The sequence below is a fragment of the Mytilus trossulus genome, chromosome 4 (genome assembly GCF_036588685.1).
Source record: "Mytilus trossulus isolate FHL-02 chromosome 4, PNRI_Mtr1.1.1.hap1, whole genome shotgun sequence".
Taxonomy (NCBI): Eukaryota; Metazoa; Mollusca; class Bivalvia; order Mytilida; family Mytilidae; genus Mytilus; species Mytilus trossulus.
The window spans coordinates 81,034,180-81,056,579 of NC_086376.1; the positions used below are offsets into that span (position 1 = coordinate 81,034,180).

Here is a 22,400-nt window from a genome sequence, read left to right on the forward strand (position 1 = left end):
CAGTCAAGCACTTAATGAATAAATAGGTATCAACCCTAAATAGCGACAGGAGCCTAAAATACTTTGTAAGAGTTTTGTGAATCAAATCTCCCACGAAGGAGTTATAACCTTTTACTAATTAGAATAGTAAATCATACATTTGCTTAATGTTCAGTGTTGAAGGCCATACTTTGACATATAATTGTTTACTGTTTACACCTTGTTATTTGGATGGAGAGTTGTTTCATTGGCAATATTACCACATCCTTTATATTTAAATTTAGCATGCAACAGACCTGACTACCTGCACAATGATAAACACTTTCAAATATTGATGATTTAAAGTTATTTTTATCTTATTTTTTAACATTCCGAGAGAAAAAAAGGTCTGTTATCATCATCTCAGTACTGTTAACGTTTAACGTTATGATTTATAACTATCTTCATATTTATTAAGGTTAAGAAACTATAAGAATGTAATATTAATTTCCATTTTTCAGCTCATCTGACAGCTCTTTGAAACAAGAATGTGTCCAAAATACATGGATGCCCCATCCGTACTATCATTTTCTATGTTCAATTGACCGTGAATATGTGAAAAAATCTCTAATTTGCCATTAAAATTAAAAAGATCATATCATAGGGAACAAGTGTATTAAGTTTCAAGTAGATTGTACTTCAACTTCATCAATAATTACCTCAACCAAAAACTTAAATCTGAAGCTTGACAGACAGATGGAATAATGAATGAAAGGACGGATGCACAGACCATAAAACATAATGCCCATAAATGGGCCAAAAAAATCAATTTGTAACAAAAGTCGGACTGTCCACAACTTATCTGATCAAATACTGCTTTATAATTATCATTTTGTTTGTATTTTCAATTAGATATTATTGAAGCTTAATTCAACAATTTGTGCTTTTATAGTAGATTTTCTATAACACATACTTGTCATAAGCCTGAGCAATAAGTTGACAACATGACTCAAATTCCTTCTCCAGTTCTGCTTTGTGATTGGTAAAATTGTTGTCTATTTTTCCTTTTTCTTGATCTAAATCTGTGAAATGTAAAAAAAAAAATCATTTTCTATCCTACTACACAACATTTACCCTTCATTCCATATATCTAATTTGGGCTAGAACTTAAGACAAAATTTTAATCATTTACTTTTTTTTATTTTATCTTTATGAAGGATTAAAGAGAAATTGTTCAAATAATCATACAGGACTAATGAAAGAAATAGGCATCTTATAAAATTAAAGGAGTGACCTAACACATAAATAAAACCGTTATTTTCTTAACACATGAGTGAAATATTATGTTGTCCTGTAACTAGTTGAATATTTTCCTAAATTCTTGGAATAGTTATTCTTTTCATTACAATGACTTTTAATGTAAATAAAGAAGAAAATGTAATGATCATATCTTAAAATTGAGAATGGAAATGGGGAATGTGTCAAAGAGACAACAACCCGATCATAGAAAAAACAACAGCAGAAGGTCACCAACAGGTCTTCAATGTAGCGAGAAATTCCCGCACCTGGAGGTGTCCTTCAACTAGCCCCTAAAACAGGCCATGTCCTTGTTTTGATGAAACAGCATTGACAACATTGTTATACTAAATCACAAGCAAAAGTTTAATTTTGCCTGAGGGCTGTTTTATTTAGACATACATAGTACCCAGGGAAGGCACTTTTAAAATGTAGTAACTACCTGTAGAGATAGTTTGAAATTTCCCTTAAATTTACACTATGCAAAAACAGATAATATCTAACCATAATTGAGATTTGGAAGTGCCTTCCCTGGGTCCCATGTATGGTTTTATAGAACAGCCCTGAGTTATCATACAATAGATAAATACCTGTCTGAAATAAACCCTGTGTTTTAAGTTCTTCCCTTGCCGATTGTACTTCCTGTTCTAATTTCTTTAATCTTGTATGTAACTGTTTCTTAAGTGTCTGAAAAATACATATGTATCATATCAAACAAATATAGAAACGTTTTGATATGAAACTCATTAATTGTAAAATAAACATGAGGCTCACAAGGCTGACCCTCTTGTGATTATACTTATCATGCTAATGATTGATTGATTGTTGGTTGCTTAATGTCCAGTGGCAAATATTTCATGCATATTCAGAATGAGAACAAGTTCACAATAAATACAATAGGTAGGTTGATACAATAGAGGCCATCTGGGATGATGGTCAGGGAAATTTGGACTGCCACTAGAAAATGAGGGTATATTGAATAGGGACAGAAATTTTGCCTTGCAACAGGCCACCTACGGACCCTTAATGTGCAAAGAGCGTATCATGCTAAAGTAACAAACAAAGTAGTATCAATATCTAAAGGCATAAAAAAAAATCAAGAATATGTGTATATAGACCACCATGCAGCACTCTCCTTATCATATGTCCATGTTCAGTGAACCATAAAACATATTAGAATGACCATGTACATGTGTGTACTAAGTTTAAAGTGGTGTAACAATGACTTGACAGAAATCTACCTTACACCAAAACTTTAACCGGAGTATTTTCTGATTTCCCATAATCAAATATCAATAAACTGTGAAATCAAGGTCAAAACTGTAATTTGGCATATAGTTTTAACAGGTCACATCATAATTAACTTGTGTAGTAAATTTCAATTTGATGTTACCATAACTTCATGGTAAACTAACTTGACAAAAAATAATTTTGATATGGGACACCAGCAGTAACAGATACAAACACACACTTAAAATCTATCCAGTTTGGATATTTATTATCATTCAATGAAGTTTTATCAAAATTGAGAGATAGATAATTTTATAAAAAACCAGATGCTCCGCAGGGCGTAGCTTTATACGACCGCAGAGGTTGAACCCTGAACGGTTGGGGCAAGTATGGACACAACATTCAAGCTGGATTCCGCTCTAAATTTGGATTGTGATTAAATAGTTGACACAGCATAGGTTTCTGACACAGAATGAATGTATTCAAATGAACTTAAAATTTTTGTTTTCTCTTAGAGCAATTCACTATGCTGTTGAATATTAATCCTCTCAAAAAAATGTTTGAAGAAATTTTCTTTTTATTGATGAAATTTCAAATGAGAAAAATTTAACCAAATTTTTTATTCACATCCCCCTTTCCCTTATTCCAAAACTAATTTCAATTAAAATATTCTAATGGAGTTTGCAACAATTACTACTCATTTAAATACATGATGTAAAAAAACTGCTTGTTATCACTGAATGGTAAAGATTATTTAAATTTATCAGTTGGTAGTAAAAAGTGAATATACATTTTATATTGTATATAACAAAGATTTAAGTTGATTCTGGACAAAGAAAGATAACTCCAATTAAAAAAAAATCTTGCAGATATTTCTTGCTTACTATACTGGACAAAGAAAGATAACTCTTAATTAAAAAAAAAATTGCTATTTCACAATATTGTGAAATTAGATATTTCTTGCCATTGCACAATACTGTGCAATTGAAAAGACTTGCTATTGCACAATACTTAATATAATAATTTTAGATCCTGATTTGGACCAACTTGAAAACTGGGCCCATAATCAAAAATCTAAGTACATGTTTAGATTCAGCATATCAAAGAGGCCCAAGAATTTATTTTTTGTTAAAATCAAACTTAGTTTAATTTTGGACCCTTTGCACTTTAATTTAGACCAATTTTAAAACTGGACCAAAAATTAAGAATCTACATACACAGTTAGATTTGGCATATCAAAGAACCCCAATTATTCAATTTTTGATGAAATCAAACAATGTTTAATTTTGGACCCCGATTTGGGCCAACTTGAAAACTGGGCCAACAATCAAAAATCTAAGTACATTTTTAGATTCAGCATATCAAAGAACCCCAAGGTTTCAATTTTTGTTAAAATCAAACTAAGTTTAATTTTGGACCCTTTGGACCTTAATGTAGACCAATTTGAAAACGGGACCAAAAATTAAGAATCTACATACACAGTTAGATTCGGCATATTAAAGAACCCCAATTATTCAATTTTGATGAAATCAAACAAAGTTTAATTTTGGACCCTTTGGGCCCCTTTTTCCTTAACTGTTGGGACCAAAACTTCCAAAATCAATACCAACCTTCCTTTTATAGTCATAAACCTTGTGTTTAAATTTCATAGATTTCTATTTACTTATACTAACGCTATGGTGCGAAAACCAAGAAAAATGCTTATTTGGGTCCCTTTTTGGCCCCTAATTCCTAAACTGTTGGGACCGAAACTCCCAAAATCAACACCAACCTTCCTTTTGTGGTCATAAACATTGTGTTAAAATTTCATTGATTTCTATTTACTTTAACTAAAGTTATTGTGCGAAAACCAAGAATAATGCTTATTTGGGCCCTTTTTTGGCCCCTAATTCCTAAACTGTTGAAAATAAAACTCCCAAAATCAATCCCAACCTTTATTTTGTGGTTATAAACCTTGTGTCAAAATTTCATAGATTTCTATTAACTTAAACTAAAGTTATAGTGCGAAAACCAAGAAAATGCTTATTTGGGCCCTTTTTGGCCCCTAATTCCTAAAATGTTGGGACCAAAACTCCCAAAATCAATACCAGCCTTCCTTTTATGGTCATAAACCTTGTGTTAAAATTTCATAGATTTCTATTCACTTTTACTAAAGTTAGAGTGCGAAAACTAAAAGTATTCGGACGACGACGACGACATTGACGACGACGACGCCAACGTGATAGCAATATACGACGAAAATTTTTTCAAAATTTGCGGTAGTATAATAAAAAATAATTCTTACCTGAAGACATTTTTCATGAGCTCCTAAATTGTCCTTCAAATGATCTGAAATACATCAAGATTTTTACAGACTGTGCCATAAAAATGCTGATATAAGAACTTTTCTGACACAAGAATACTTCTAGTTGTTAATTTCCGTGTCATTTGGTCTCTTGTGAAGAGATGTCTCATTAGCAATCTAACCGGGCGTATGACATTTGCGCCGATTTTGAAAATTTTCATTCTTTCATTTGCGCCGATTTCATTTTTTCATTTGCACCGATTTTTAATTTGCTCCTAATTAGATTTACAGGTAAATTAATACTTGTACATGTACTGTAATATACCATTGATACAATTTGGTTCTAAATGTTTTTCATTTATGCTGAAGATAATTTTGATTCATATTTTTCTGCAACTTCATTTTAACATGATAGACATATTGCACACTGAAACAAGCAGAGGAGCCGAGGAGACAATTTTTTAATGACCAAGGGCCATACATATCGGAAGGTCAGTGTCCTAAAATATAACACCATATCTCACCAATGTACCATAAAACTGTGTAAAGCCAGAGTCACCACGGATTTTATTGTCAAAACACAGATCGAGCATAAATATGTGGCAGATGTCCGAAAGACAGAGGCTAAACTATGGTTATGGTCAGGGAAAATGTCTGGAGATGTATTTTGTAGGCCTTCTTCCACCTCCCCATAGTGAGCAGGGGACGACTGTTGTATACATGTTATTATTGACAATTCATAAATTTGTACAAGTGGCTAATGGAAGAGGTCTATAATGTTAAATGAAAAATAACATGACTTGGATGGAGAGTTCTCTAATTGGCACTCATATCACATCTTCTTATATATTCACCTGTAATTTACCTGTAAAAAAATCGGCGCAAATGAAAGAAAAAATCGGCGCAAATGAAGTGCAGATCGGCGCAAATGCAAAACGCCGATCTAACCCTATCTTCTTTTTTTATATATTTTATTGTCAAAATGACAAAATGGACTATCAATCAGGTTTCAAAAACTGTTATATCTATACTATTGAACGAGAAGACCTCATTTTGTGTTTCCCTTCTCTTCTTTCCACAATACATTAATCATCATGTCTCTGTGTTCTATAGGTAACATGCATAGTCACATTTGTTATCCTCGCTTATTATTTCATTTGGATTATTTTGGGAGAAAAACAACAATTAAGGCATCTGTTTCAGCCATCGGTTGAACTTAAAAGTAATAGACTAGACTTCCGTTAAGTTATCATGAGGGTCATAATGGGGGGTACCTTCATGACGAATTACAGTAAGAGTTCTTGCCAAATGACGTCAATGGTAATTTTTGGTGTATGACGTGTCCACTTTCTTTTAGACGATGACAATAATGGTTATTATTTGAGATCTCTTATGAATCATAATAAGAATATTTTGACATATCACGGTAAAATTTTAACCAATTTGATATATATCATATAGAGATTATAATATATGTGTGTTCACAGTAAATGAAAAATAAATAGAAAATTAAAAAAAAATAATGGATTTGGAAAAAAAGGGGAGGGCTAAAATAAACTCCTCTGCCACCAAGTACCTTAGACTTTTAATTGATACCATTGCTGAAATTCTCCAGTCATAAAATCTTTTACAAAAATTCGCCCTACATAACTTTCAACCAAGATCTAAATGCCCCCGATTTCGCAGGTGTGTTCTAGTATTAAATGAAATAAAAGAACAGAGTTACAATGGGCCCGAAATGCACATATTTGATTAAATCAAGACATGTAAAGGGCAATAACAGGGGAAAAAAAACTTTTTTTGTTGTTTATTAAAACTGTTTAAAAATATCTTAGAAAATAAAGACTTCAGACCAAATGCATTGTGATTTTCTTTATCATTTATATTTCCAAGAGACATAACTCCTTTAAAATCAAAGCACAGTAAGTGCTGTAAGCAATTAACCAAAAATGAGACAAATGTAATTTTGAAAACTGTGGCAATGTTGCTTCAATTTTTTTTAAAGATTTAAAAGATTTAACATTAAACATTCAAATATTGTTCATTTATGTTTATTTAATGAATTAAATTATTAAGGCAAATAATTTATATTTTATCAAGGTTTTCAAAAGTAACGCATATATCAATGTATATGTTTAATGGCGAGTCTGCAGTGGAACAAGTTCGCAATGATTGCAGTTGTTCTTGTTGGTAGTTCACGTTGGTATTAGTTGACTGTTAGTAGTACAAGTTGACTAAGTATGAGTTTAAGGTCATACGATACAGTTACAGGGGAGGTAATGACGTTGCTAACGTAAAATGTTATTTTCGCGATGTCAAACTGTGACATATCAGGAAAAGATGCATTTTTCGTCTGATTTTTATCATTCAAACTGATTTAATTTGAAAACGAGTTCATGGACCCCTATTTTTCAAAACGGCAGTTCGTTTCATTTTACAAGGAGATTATGTGACCCAAATTTGACAAAACTGTAAATAGAGGATTTTTTGAAATTTTGATAAACATGCAGCAAAATATGATGTGTTTTCCTCAATTCATGAACATTTGATAAATATGAGTTATTTCTAAATAAAAAAATGCATACTTTTTTTGGATACTTATTAAATCAAAGTGATGGATATCACTCATGGAAAGATTAGAACAGTAGTTTGAATTATTTCATATTAAGGTATGGTGGGAGAAAATGAACATTTATAGAGCACTCAGTTGCTGAAAATTACATTTACAGCAGGTCTTTAGAAGGAAATTTGCTTTTCCAGTATGAGGATAAAATGAGCTCAAATTAAATAATACGAGTCTCTAAATTTGCACAATTTTATTTAAACTGCAGTTAATATATATCTAATCGAAATTATGTTGCCAGTTCAGAACATGTTTTAAAAAAACAAAAAAATGCAAAAATTCTTCTAGTAATTGTTATCAACTATCCTTGTAAGCCATACAGCTAAAAGCTTTAAAGTGCCAACAAATATATTCTAAAAATGTTGTTTTGGGGCATTTTGTAAATTGAAACAGAGGTTATATGGCATTGAAAATTAAAAGTTTTAGAGTGCCTTTTGATCAAATTTTTAAGTATTTTTCAACACAGGGCATTTTCAATTTTATTTTTCAACAAAAACCAATTAAAAAACTTATATTATTGAAATGTGGATTCTTTCTTGATTGCAAAAATATATATTTACTTCTAATAAAAATTCAAATGACTAAAATAGACATAATGATTGATGGGAAATAAACTAATAAACAATGGTTTGTAATAATTATTATAAGTTTTAAAACTGTTTCAAGCCAATTCCTGATAAAAAAAGTGAACTAATCTAAATTGTTGATTAATTACAGATGATTATTGGAAAATTATCAAGTAAGTTATAGGCCATACTTGAATACCTTTTATATATTCATATTTATATTCATATTTCATTTTTTTAAGATCTTGTTAATCCATTAGTCATTTATCTTTCAGATATAATTTACAGAATAACTTTATGTAATGTAGATCAAAAGTAATTGGCAATAAATAAATCTATCATCCTTATCAATATCAAACATCTTATATACACATTTGTGTATTATATTATGAGGTCAAATGCTTGTGTATTAAGAATTAGATGTGTGTTGAATGGTCTGTATAATTATGTAAGACTGAGGTTGATAGGTAATGTGGTCAATTTGATTGGCAGTTAAGGAGGTGGGGCATTCTAATTAAAGGTCCACCTTGTCTCTGATTGTTTAGTGATAATGACAGTTGTCAATCATACTAGTGGAATCAATACCCAGTTACCTCAATCAAAATGTTTATAAAAAAGCCTGCACATCAACACACCTTAATAACATGCATTCTTGAATGAACTGCTCCAATAATATACCCAGTTTTTTCAGTTTATTTGTGTATTATGTGCACATTCATGAGAACCATAGGGAACTATATTTTAGTGTGAATACATTTAGTAACAGTAGCTAACCTGTCCTGCTGTTAGGGAGGGTGGTGCCTAAGTAAAGATTTAGAACAAGTTCTAATCTTTCCAAAAACAGACATTAACAATTATTTAACAAAAAACAATTTGTGTTTATCTTTTATAACAAAAAAGTTATGTCTTTCTTTCGAAATTGTTTACGGCCACAAATCTGAATTTTGAGCAAATATACATAATTTCGACCTCATTTTACTCAAAAAGTAGCACATGAAGTTATATTTTTTATTTCATATTTGATTTAATCAGGTAAAAGATAGCCTATATGCAAATTTTCATGAACTTGTAAATACAGGATCAAAACTGTATTGTATGCCCTTAATAGTATAAATGGACTTGCTTCCCTAAAAAGAAAACTGAGATTGTGTTCTACAGTACAAAAGTTAAAAGACACAAATCAGACAAATGTTTACTACTACAGGGATCAAAGGTGAGGTCTGACTACTAACCTGCCCATAGTAAATATAAATGACCCCACCTTCACCCCAAGTCCATGATGTGTTAAGTTTGGAATAAAATGACACCTGTCCACATGAAGTATAGAAAGTTATGCTTATGTGTGATAATATGTAAATTTTCAATAAAGGGAAAGTACTAATGCAAAACCCCTACCTTTCAGAACTGGGATAAAAATTACTTACTTTTGAAAACAGCCTCAATAGGTGATAATTTTATTTCTTCCATTTTTATACCATTTTCACCTGAAAAGAAAAAAAAATCATTAATTTCATGTTAAGAATGCATTGAGCTAAGCTGGTGAGTTTTACAATATTATTTATAACCTATATTAACTAGAGGCTCTAAAGAGCCTGTGTCGCTCACCTTGGTATGTGTAAATTAAACAAAGGAAGCAGACAGTTCAGATTTTCCTCTGAGTTCAGTATTTTTGTGATTTTACTTTTTTTTTTTCATGACAAAATTGTGTTTAGGTGATTGTGATGTGTTTGTACATCTTACTTTACTGAACATTCTTGCTGCTTAAAATCATCTCTAACGTGACGGTACCCAAATTGCACCTATTTTGACAGTTTTTTCACCTACGTTTTTGTTTGATCAAGAAATAAATGTCATTAATGTGTCTATTTTGTAGCCCTATTCTTCTTTATTGCATAGGTACACCAATTTAAGTTTTAATCCCATTTTGAGTCATAAAAAAATGGGTTTGAATCAACCTCCAAACTGTCCATGATTCTGTAATGAGGAGTACCCAAATTGCATCCATGCTTTAATTCACATCGTCAAAAGTCTAATAACAGAGCTTTTGCTTAATTTCTTCAAATATTTTGAACAATTGGATATTAGTCTATGCTTACTCTTCATATTTTACGAAATAAATACTTATAATATATTGTATTTGCTAATTTTAAAAAGATGACGTTTTGATGACGTCGCATGATGACGTTTTCGTACATTTTGTTTTTTTCAGTAAACAGTCCACCTGTTGATAAATACTGTGAACGTTTTGGGTATATCTAAATATGTTTACCTATGTTGAAAGACGTGCATAGTATCAAATCATAAAAATACAAATTTTTAAGTCTCTAGGAAATCTTGTAAGATTTCCGTGGCTATTTTTTCTAAATAGGTGCAATTTGGGTACTCGGTGCAATTTGGGTACCCTTACGTTATCTATAATGAACTTGTCCGTGTAGTTTCAGTGGAAAATAAAGGACAATAACTTCTTAGGGGGTCAATTGACCATTTTGGTCATTTTGACTTATTTTTGAGTCTTAAATTGCTGAACATTATTGCTGTTTACAGTTTATCTCTATCTATAATAATATTCACGATAATAACCCAAAACAGCAAAATTTCCTAAAAATTACCAATTAATGGGCAGCAACCTAACAACGAGTTGTCCAATTCATCTAAAAATTTCAGGGCAGATAGATCTTGACCAGATGAACAATTTTACCCCTCGTCAAATTTGATCTAAATGCTTTGGTTTTTGAGTTATAAGCCAAAAACTGCATTTGACCCCTATGTTCTATTTTTAGTCATGGCGGCCATCTTGGTTTGTTGGCCGGGTAACAAAACACAAATTTTAAACTAGATACATCAATGATGATTGTGGCCAAGTTTGGATTAATTTGGCCCGGTAGTGTCAGAGAAGAAGATTTTTGTAAAAGATCATGGAGATTTACGAAAAAAGGTTAAAAATTGACTATAAAGGGCATAACTCCTAAAGGGGTCAACTGACCATTTTGGTCCTGTTGACTTATTTGTAAATATTACTTTGCTGAACATTATTGCTGTTTACAGTTTATCTCCATCTATAATAATATTCAAGATAATAACCAAAAACAGTAAAATTTCCTTAAAATTACCAATTTAGGGGCAGCAACCCAACAATGGGTTGTCTGATTCATCTAAAATTTCAGGGCTGATAGATCTTGACCAGATAAACAATTTTACTCCATGTCAGATTTGCTCTAAATGCTTTGGTTTTTTGAGTTATAACTTTTATAAATTTTAAACTAGATACATCAATGATGATTGTGGCCAAGTTTGGTTTAATTTGGCCCAGTAGTTTCAGAGGAGAAGATTTTTGTAAAAGTTAACGACAGACGACAGACGACGGACGACGGACGCCAAGTGATGAGAAAAGCTCACTTGGCCCTTCAGGCCCGGTGAGCTAATAACTGAATCATTCCCACTGAGCGACCATCTCTGCAAAAAAGAAACATATTACAAATGAATATATGCAAAATGCACTATTCAGGCAATTTTCAAGAAAAATATTCGAAATTTTGAAAAGGACAAAAAAAGTGCATCTGATTTGAATATTGTTTTTTTTATGATGATAATGACATTTCCTGCTTGAATTAAAAAAAACTTATATTTTTTCAAGCTTTCAAAAGGATCAGAAAGCCTTCTTACTGTGATAATGAATTTTGTATGGTATTATTGAGTGTCTACCCTCATCTATGATGGTAGGCACTCAATAATTTCAAACCAAAAGTACTTGATATCATCAGATCAGATTTTTCACTGTGTTGAACATGCTCTCCTTGATAACATCTAAAACATCATAAGGTCACACAATTCAACATAAAAAAAAGGCCATAAAAAGGATTTGTTAGTGGGCTCAGCAGAACTAAATTAAAGTAAGGAGATATAATGAATAGGAATTGTTTAGTGTACTCTGATTAAACACCAAAAACAAAGACATGTAAGAATTGGAACTAGTAATTGCATAAATAAAGGCAGATTTCTTTACAGATAAACACATCCTTATTATTCTGTCAAGGTTATCCTTAATTCATCTATGGTAACTTTTATCCTGGAGAACATGTACTGATAAATTACCTGAACTGGTGTGAATAAGTGATTCAAAATATGTTTCTTCGGATTTCTCTTTTTCTTTAAGTATAGCACCTAAAAGTACAGAAATTAGTTGAATATTAATCTTCAATATTTAAAAATATTCATGTAACTTTTTTTTGATAATTCTTTGCATTTTTTTAACAGAATTTTCTAAAAAAAAAAAAACACCATCTTTTTTATCAATTTTAAAACATAACAGTATTATAATAGTACATGCATGTCTCAAAGTGAGGAAAACCTTTACAATAAAGAAAAGATAAATCTGTTTTTAATTGATATTGATCATGAACATGTGACTTTTGTTTTTAGTTGTTTTATGTGTAAAAAACTAATGGTTTTGTACATGTTACTTTTTAAATAATTGACTCATGACCATAACCGTTTGTTCTGCAGAGTTATGAAATATTTGCAAAGAACTGAAAAGGCGAAGCTGCAACAGAAAGGGTTAGTTAGGGTTTGTTAAATTGCAGAAAACTGAATCCAAATGGTACCCCTAAAATTTATGCACCCACCTGTGAATATGTCTATCATAAGGGTGATTCATTACAAATTACTTCTCTATAAATCACATTATCATGTGTACTTGTACTTAATCTGTTGTCTTGGTGTTATTGATTGATTGGTTATTACTTAATGCAGCATCTGTGCAAAAAGGCTTTAAGGCAGCAATGTAATGTTTAATGATTTTTTCCTAGTTAAATATTATATATAGCTATAAAACATGTACATGGATAATGTGCAGAGCAACTTTTTTGCTGACAAATAAGAACTTAACAATGTCTTAAAAAGCTTGTTTCTTTTTGTTTTGGAGAATGGAATTTTCAGATAGTCATCACTTACCAATAAGACTATCATACTGGTGGTCTTTAATGAGCTGATCTTTGTCTAGTTGTGTGTTACAGCACGGACATTTGTGTCTTCGATCCACCCATTCTTGTATACACTTCACACAATATCTGTGGCCACATTTTGTCATGTGCGTCTCTTTCATTGAACACATGCATATTGAGCAAATAAAATAGTCACTGATGGAACGCATCTGTAAATTGAAGAAATTAAATGTTACTACACTATATACACAACATTTTTTGAAGCTAATAAATATCCTATTCTAATTATTAAGATAACAATTTGCACATTTAGCTCAGGTAAGAGAACCTTTTAAGGAAAACTTCATTAGTGAGTGCATCCTTGAGGTTGTCAATGGAATTTGGTTTGAAATTTAAGATCTATATAGGTACTTTGCTAAACAATTGAAGATTGGATACGACTACCAATCTGAAATTTCAAACCAAAGTTCATTGACAACATGGACAACCTGAAGGATGCACACAGTAAGTATCCAATCTTTGATTGTTTTGCAAAGTAATAGTATTTGAATCTTTGTCAATGTTTGTTGAATTGAAGTTAATATCTTAAATTGCTTTTGTTGGTTGGTAAATCTTGTTTTAGCCTGGTTTAGTTAATAATTAAACAATCTAAAGGGGTACCATCTAAAGGGAAAGCAAATCACATTCAGAGCAAAAAGAACATTTGAGCATATGAATTTAGGAATAGATCCAAACTGTAAGACATCATTGCAATCTTGCACTACTCTATTACTTGACTATAATGAGACTTGTGAGGTTTACAATTTAGAACACAAATCTACATTTATTGGATTGGGAATGGGTTACTGTAAATCTACATTGACCTGCATGAGATTTTGACACCCAGAATTAACAGCCCACGTATGATTTAACAGTTTAAAATGAAAGTATTAAATGTTAAATCTAAAATTAACACAATATATAAAACTAACTGATATCGTAACAGGTAAATCAGTATCATCCATTTTTTATCTTTCAATTGTGTCCTTCAGCGGATTTTTATAGTATGGAAAATTCTTGGTCCTAGTGTCCTATTTATAGATGTAAGATTTATAAAAAGTCATTAGTCAAAATGACCTAAATGACATATTTCGCCAAAATACAGGGTGACGTCCCTTGCTTAGGAAAACCCAAAAACATGTCACCGTTTCCGCAAACATAACGCATTCCCGGTATTAACAGTTCCATTAATGGTGGATCTAAATGTAAATACTAAAATTAAAGAACTCTTTAATACTTTGCAAAAGTGTTGTGTATAGCATTCTTTTAAAAAAAGATCCAAAAAAAAATTATTCACAGATTATTTTCTCAAGCTGATTTTTCAAAGAAAAGGGTCATCGTTAGGTGTCAAATTTATCTGAACCAATTTAACCTTTTTCTGTGACACCTTCACACAAACAAAAATAAATAGCATTTCAAGACACCATAAATATTTTCACTTTGATTTAACTTAAATTCTCATATTTGATTTCTAACATAAAAAACGGAAAAATTACCAAAAAGTCAAAAATAAACAATTTTCAATGCATGGACTCTATAATACAGCAATATGTCGAGTGTATGAAGAGGTGTCATAAAAATTAAGCAGAAGAAGAAAATGAACCAATTGAGACAATTTTAGATTTCGGTTGCTCTCACAAGTTTGGACTAATTTTCCAACGCATCTCTTCGTTGCCACTGATGTCCTGCAACGTAAACACTCAGTTTCACATTCAGAACCATTTAGACCACAGGTGCTTGAGGACAGGATCCTGTATGAGCCCCATATAGTCCCTCCACCCCTTTTTTTTTTTTTTTTTTTAATCATTTATCTCAGATTTTTCGATATATATCACTTATTTGTACCATATATATACTAATATACCATATTTATACTCTAAATATGCATGTTTACTATCAACGTGAATCTCGACTATAGAGCCCTTTTACTCTACGTGAGGTTTCCGTCCTCACTGAGCTCACCTTAGGACACCTGCGTTACCTTTTGACAGATGTACCGCCCCAGTCAAACTCCCCGCCTGACACTGTCTTCAGAGCGGATCACCTCCGACGACTAATTCGCTCTATAGTCGAGATTCACGTTGATAGTAAACATGCATATTTAGAGTATAAATATGGTATATTAGTATATATATGGTACAAATAAGTGATATATATCGAAAAATCTGAGATAAATGATTAAAAAAAAAAAAAAAAAAAAAAGGGGGGAGGGACTATATAGGGCTCATACAGGATCCTGTCCTCAAGCACCTGTGATTTAGACGACACAAAGACCGCCGACAGTCATATAACCTGATATAAACATGGAAATAGACCAATAGCTTCCACGTGCAATTGGATTTTTTCTAGGTCTGTTTGATTTTTTTTATTGCAAAAAGTATGTTTATCGTCGTGTTTACCTATGTAAGAATGGTTTTTTTAGTTTTTAGAAGATCAAACCAGTCAACCAAATGATTCATCCTTATCTTTTTTTATTTTATCGGAACAAATTAATTATGCTTTTATCTTAAAGAAAAAATAATGTACATTTACATTTGATCTAATTTGTTTTAATATGGTAAATGTTTTACACCAGAGTCAATTGTCTCAGAATTAAATGTTTGTTTTATGTCAATATATTTATATAGATTAGACCGTTGGTTTTCCCGTTTGAATAGTTTTACACTAGTAATTTTGGGGCCCTTTATAGCTTGTTGTTCGGTGTTAGCCAAGGCTCCGTGTTGAAGGCCGTACTTTAACCTATAATGGTTTACTTTTTAAATTGTTATTTGGATGGAGAGTTGTCTCATTGGCACTCACACCACATCTTCCTATATATCTATACCCTACAAAATCCGAGTTCGACCATCTGCGCAAGTCTGACAGGCGTAACACACCAAATTACGAAAATAGCAGCCACTGAGAAGGTTGAAGATGACTTTGCCCATATAAGCATGCCTTTATATCACCCATTTTCTGCAGTTCCGTTCAAAAGATTATGAAATTTCGTTCTACCTTGGGTAAATTGGTACCTAAATGTGACAAGGCTTTAAAATCTTCGATTGTTTCCAAACCTGCACATAGGAAGTTGTCCCCATGTACGTTTATGTCAGAACCGGATCCAAAGATATACTACAAAACTCCTCTTTATCAATTGTCAGCAGGGGAAGGCTACCCCCCCCCCCCAAAAAAAAAAAAAATATGGACAAGCATTACCTCAGATTGTTGGGTTCTGTCAGTAAAGCGAGGGGGATTGACTCTTCAATTCAGAAAACAATTAACCTCCTCTTTCTTCTGTTCATATCAGACTGTCTTATACAAAGATGGACAGAAGATTCCTCTCCTGTCAACCGAAGTAGAGACTCTTTAGACAAATAGGACAGAGGAGGATTGGAACCCCATATATCTTCAATAGATCCAATATCAATTATCGTCTCTAAATTCGAAAGGAGGAATGAGACCAGTCATCGTTTGATCATCCTCAATTTTTACATGATTATTCCCAATTTAAAAATGGAGACCAACCTTTCAATCAGAGCTTCTATTTTTTCGGGTATGTGGTCAACATCCTTGGATCTGACGGACGCTTATTTTCATGTCCAAACTTGCCAACTTTAATAGCCGAGCTGCATGACGAATGCAGTCAAGTATATCAGACGACGAAGAGGTCCTGAAAAACACATGAATAGTATAATTGACAGATTAGCAAAAATTGAAAGTAATCAGTCCCAACATAAACCAAGTTTGAAATCAGAAGCTACTTGCCTTTTTTTGTGGAATTAAAGGACATTACAAAAGAGAATGCAGAATATTCCAAAAAATAAGAAACAGTGGCAAATACGTGCCAAACAATAGAACGGGAAATAAATGCCGGTCACAAGGAACACAAACTGATACCAGAGGCCAGACTAAATTGGGAAACTTTTAGAGGCTAAAGCTGACGGTCTACCTTCAGCCAATATTGAATTTAACGAAAGGCCGCTTAAATCTTTCAAATTAAATGATGATTTAAACGATAGTTTATATTTTAAGTTAAAATTAAAGAAATTTCCGTTAATTGTTTAATTGATACCAGATCAACTTTATCAGTGATCCATATAAGACATTTTTTATCAAGTCCAGAATCACAGAGACCAGATAATTTTTGAAGGCATTCAATTAAAACTTGCTAATGGTGAAATTATTAAAACTGATTTCGAAATTAATATTAATGCCAAATATGGAAACAGAGGTTTGTGATCGCCGAAATTGATGCCCCTGCAATAATTGGTTATAATTTTCTATATTCTAAAAATTTTAAGCTTGATATTAGACATAGTAAGTTAACTATTGAGGATTTTAAATAAGTAGGTCAAAAAGAAAGAGAAATGTCTAGTATTTTTGTCGAGCCTGCAACTCTAGTTGCAGAAAGCTCGACATAGGGATAGTGATCCGGCGACGGCGGCGGAATTAGCTAATTTTTTAAAAGCGTTATATTTTAGAAGGTGGAGGACCTGGATGCCTCATACTTTATATATAGATGCCTCATGTTACGAAGTTTCCTTCGGTCACATGTCAAATGTCCTTTACCTCATTTTCATGGTTCAGTGACCACTTTTAAAAAAAGTTCATTTTTTTTGTAATGTTGAATTCTCTCTTATTATAAGTAATAGGATATTATATTTGGTATGTGCATACCTTGCAAGGTCCTCAGGTCTGTCAGACAGTTTTCACTTGACCTCGACCTCATTTCATGGATCAGTGAACAAGATTAATTTTGGTGGTCAAGTCCATATCTCAGATACTATAAGCAATAGGGCTAGTATATTCGGTGTATGTTAGGACTGCAAGGTGTACATGCCATCTGACCATGACCTCCTTTTCATGGTTCAGTGGTTATAGTTAAGTTTTTGCGTTTTGGTCTGTTTTTCTCATACTTTATGCAATAGATCTACTGTATTTGTTGTATGGAATGATTGTAAGGTGTACATGTCTAGCGGGCAGATGTCATTTGGGTTTTGGTCTAATTCTATATGCTATAGGTCAACTATATTTGGTGTATGGAAATATTTTATGATCTATGTGTCAGTCGCGCAGTTATTTTTTACCTCGACCTCATTTTCACGGTTCATTGCTCAGAGTTAAGTTTTTGTGTTTCAGTCTATTTTTCTTAAACTATAAGTAAAAGGTCAACTATATTTGTTGTTTGGAAGCATTGTTAGCTGTACATGTCTGCCTAGCATGGTTCATCTGACCTTGACCTCATTTCATGGTTCATTGGTCTTTGTTTAGTTATCTTGGTTAATATTAAGTTTATGTGACAGTTTTTAATAAAGCTTTATACTTAGGACTATCAACATAATATCAATGATAGGTAAAGAAGGCGAGACATTTCAGTGTGTGCACTCTTGGTAAATGAGCTTCAGAATATAATGTAATACTCCCCCTAACTCAGAAACTATTATAATGAGTAAAGTACTTGGAGATTCTAGTAATGGATGCAATGATATAACCTGTAATGAAACAGGACGAAATCAGTAGCTAGAGCTTTGGTGGACCCTAATATTGGTTGTATTCCATTGCGTATTGCAAATTTGAGTATCTTCGAGAGAACCTTATACAAAAGCACATGTTAAGCCAAAATATTTTGAAATTAGTACTCGTACCAAAGAAAAATGACCCTACTTCCGTTAGATTCTGTATTGATTACAGAAGGATAAATAATTTGACGAAACAAGATTGCTTTCCTTTACCTCGCATAGAGGATTGTCTAGATGCGCTACGAGGCGCGACATTCTTTTCCACTATTGACCTTCAGAGTGGTTACTGGCAGTTTTTCAGATGGAAACTGCAGACAAAGAAAAGACTGCATTTGTTACCAAAAGAGGCTTATCCAGTTTCGTTGCTTATTGCCATTTGGACTATGCAATGCTGGGGCTTGCGTTGAGTGGTTAATGGAATGTGTACTTGCCGGTTTAAGTTGGCAGATATGTCTTCTTTATCTAGATGATGTTATTATATTTTCAGATACTTTTGAAAATCACATCTAAAGATTAGTTGGTCATATCTGAAAATAGAGAAGCAGGGCTGAAAAATATCCCATAAAAAGTGTGCCTTATTTCAAAAAAAAGTACATTTCTTAGGTCATATAGCCTCTCGAGAAGGAATAACAACTGACCCGATAAAATGAGTGCGACAAAAGACTGGTCTACACCTACTTCTGGTCACGACATTCGCTGTTTCCTGGGTACCTGTTCTTGCTACAGAAAGTTTATTTTAAAATTTTCAGATACAGCTAGACCCTTGCAGAAAAAGGTAAAGAATTTAAATGTACTAGTAATTGCTAGGAATCATTTGAAAAATTAAAACAATTTCTCATTTCAGCTCCCCTACTTAGTTACCCTGATATGAATAAGAAATTTATTTTAGATTCTGACGCTAGTGGCTTTGGTCTAGGAGCTGTGTTATCATAGGTCCATGAAAATGGAGAAAGGGTAGTAGCTTATTATAGTAAAAGTTTTAGTAAAACAGAACAGCAATATTTTGTGACAAGGCGGGAATTGTTAGCTATCGTAGCATTAATCAAACTGTCCGATGGTTAGAGTTTTTGTTGTCTTATAATTTTGAAATTCAACACAGGGCAGGTAGACAACGTGGGAATGCAGATGGACACAATGCAACAATTGTATACGAAAAGAGACAAAATATTCTAATGCAGAAGAAGATCCGAGTTGTTACCTGCGCGCATTTAAAACGGAAAAATTGATTCTACAATCAGAGAAGAAATTGAAATCGATAGTACAGAGCAAGGAGCAAACTGGACGCACAGTAAGACAACAGAAGAAATATTAGACGCCCAGCAACAAGACGATACAATTGCAATTATCTTGAAATCAAAATTAAAAAATCAACCAAAAGATTCTCTTGGTGTTAACAGGTTAAAACATATCGGGCTCAATGGAATAGGTTAAGAGTCATAAATGTTCTCCTTTGTGCTGGCATGATCAAGTATTAAAAATGTTCCACGACGATCCTGGTGCAGATCATTTTGGTATACAAAGGACGCTAGCGAGAGTTTCGAGCAGGTTAAAATGGGCAGGTTATAAAGAAACGATAGAGATTTGATGTAAATGCTGTGAAATCTGTAGTGCAAGAAAGGGTACAACGCGTCATCCTAGAGGCGCGGCCCTGTGAAACAGTATTTAGTTGAAGCCCCACTAGAGCGTGTTGCTATAGACATTATCGGTCCTTTACCAGAAACAAAGAACAAACATAAATATATTTTAGTTATAACCGATTATTTCAGTCGCTGGTCAGAATCGTATCCTATGCCCGATCAAGAAGTAGAAACTGTCACAAGAATTTTTGTCAGTGAATTCATAGCTCGTTTCGGTCTACCAATACAAGCACACACAGATCAAGATAGACAGTTCGAGTCTCATCTACTTCATTCATACAATAAATATATACAGAGTTGGCGCTGCAGTATGGGTTTATAATCCATCTTAAGCAAAAGGGTAATGTCCAAAACTGCAGTGCAAATGGGCTGGCCCATATTTGATTATAGCAGTTTTCACAGATTAAAGCTACACAATTCAGTAGTCCTATTTAAGAGAAAAAATAATACATCATGATAGGATGAAACCATTTATTGGTTGCTTTGACAACTGGCTTCTGAAAAATAATAATAAGTCGGCAGTTTCAATCTTCGAGACTAGATGAAAGTTCTTATACTAAAGAACCCGTAAAAGAAAATGCAGATCATGTCCATATGCCTCGAATAAGAAATAGGCATTCTAAACCTCCCGATCGATTTAGTCAATCCCATCCGTTTTAGATGTATAAAGTAGTTGCCAGTCTGAATTGTTTTCATAAATTGTAAATTTATTTCTTTATGTATATTAATACTTTATTTTAGATTTGGTACTGAAAGAATAATAAAGATATAATTGCTTTATTAGGCAGTTGTAGTTTGCAGTACCTGAAAGTTATAGGTGATATAAACTTGTTTGTTTTCCTGATTTACAGATTTTAAGTACTGTTCCAAAATACTGATGTATTAATACAATTTTTCTATATGTTACAGACTGAATTAATTCCAGTGGCAAGTCTAGTACCCCTGTAACGTCCCATATAGCTATGGTTTAGCAGTTTTAAATCTCCAAATTTATCCTCTCAATATAAAGAGCTCGAGAGTATTATATTTTTTTCTTCAGATGCATGCATGTGATATTTGTTTCAAGAATTATACAGATGAGTAACTGTTAGAAAGACATGTGAGGTATGTGCACAGCAACACATTTGAGAAGTGCAGGTATTGTCATATGAAATCCCGACTAGTGTAAAATACAGGATGAAAGTGCATGTGGAAAGAAAACACCCAGAGAAGATGGACAATAAAGTGAAAGAAGTAGACCACAAAAAGAAAAATCCAAAATCCAAAATTGAAACACCAGCAGTTCAGAATTTCAAACTTACGCCAATAGCCAGTCCCACTCCAATATACATGTACCTGGTGATACCAGATGATCTTACATTAGAAAATGCACACCTACCTAACGTATTTTTTGAGGTGCCAAGACAAATAGGGAGTCCAGTATCTCTGTTGAGTCTTCTCAGTAACTACAACAACAGCAACTCAACTACATGTATTAGTCAGTTACCAAATCTAATTACACCCCTGGAATGTCCACCGATTGAACCCATATTTACAGCAGTTTCAATTGACGAATTTTATATTCCTAAGATAGCACCTTCCTGCTCAACCCATAAGATATGCACGAAGATCATTGTATTAGATGAATCGCCTTTGACGATCCATCAGCCACACCTGCTAGTCCCAGAGTTGAACATTACGATCCAGAGAAACCAGAGATGGATAGAAGCGTGGTAATTTTCAAGGAGCAGATTACTGTCTACCCACCGAGGAAAATTGACTTTAATAGCAGATATGGAAGAACCTATGATTGGTCACACCTTCAGCTCCCTAGTGAAGAATGTAGAGACGACCCAGGACTACAACTCAGTTGCCCCCAACTATCTTAAAAATGAGGATGCAACCTGGGTGAGGAAAATAAGAAACAAAGCAAAGGAATTCAGCACAGAGGTAAAAGTAATACCAGACGGCTATTTGGGAGTAAGGAAGGAAGAGTTCATTTTGCCAGATGGAACCATCTATCTTTTTACCAGCTGCCTAATTCATTTATGAAATTATTATAAGTAAGTAGAATAAGACATTTTCATGAAATACTTTGTTCGAGGACGAACATGTTGTTTTTTGAAGGGGGAATGTTACGGAATGGGGTTTTCATGATTTGAACGTATCTGTAGAAGTATGAATAATTGATGATAAATGAATTTGCAGCTTGTATGATCGACTAGTGAGAAATATGTATCTAGTTAAAATATCGCGATGGTCCTTTCCGTGGATGGGCGTCGCCATGTTGTTATTTTTGTTTACATAACGTTGGAATTCAAAATACCCGTATAATGAACGCTAAGTGTAT

At 32.9% G+C, this 22,400-nt stretch overlaps 1 protein-coding gene across 1 annotated transcript in view; it reads right to left on the reverse strand.

Moving 5' to 3' along the window:
- The window catches only part of LOC134716104 (uncharacterized), a 32,938-nt gene extending 18,869 nt beyond the window's left edge, over positions 1 to 14,069 (reverse strand). The window contains exons 1-7 of the mRNA XM_063578877.1: positions 13,869 to 14,069; positions 12,908 to 13,106; positions 12,050 to 12,118; positions 9,382 to 9,441; positions 4,769 to 4,812; positions 1,845 to 1,941; positions 932 to 1,040 (exon numbers count right to left, since the gene is read on the reverse strand). Of these exons, the coding sequence (XP_063434947.1) occupies positions 932 to 1,040; positions 1,845 to 1,941; positions 4,769 to 4,812; positions 9,382 to 9,441; positions 12,050 to 12,118; positions 12,908 to 13,106; positions 13,869 to 13,901 (611 nt within the window). The 5' untranslated portion in view covers positions 13,902 to 14,069. The remainder of the gene's footprint in view (positions 1 to 931; positions 1,041 to 1,844; positions 1,942 to 4,768; positions 4,813 to 9,381; positions 9,442 to 12,049; positions 12,119 to 12,907; positions 13,107 to 13,868) is intronic.
- Between the last annotated feature and the right edge of the window lie 8,331 nt (positions 14,070 to 22,400).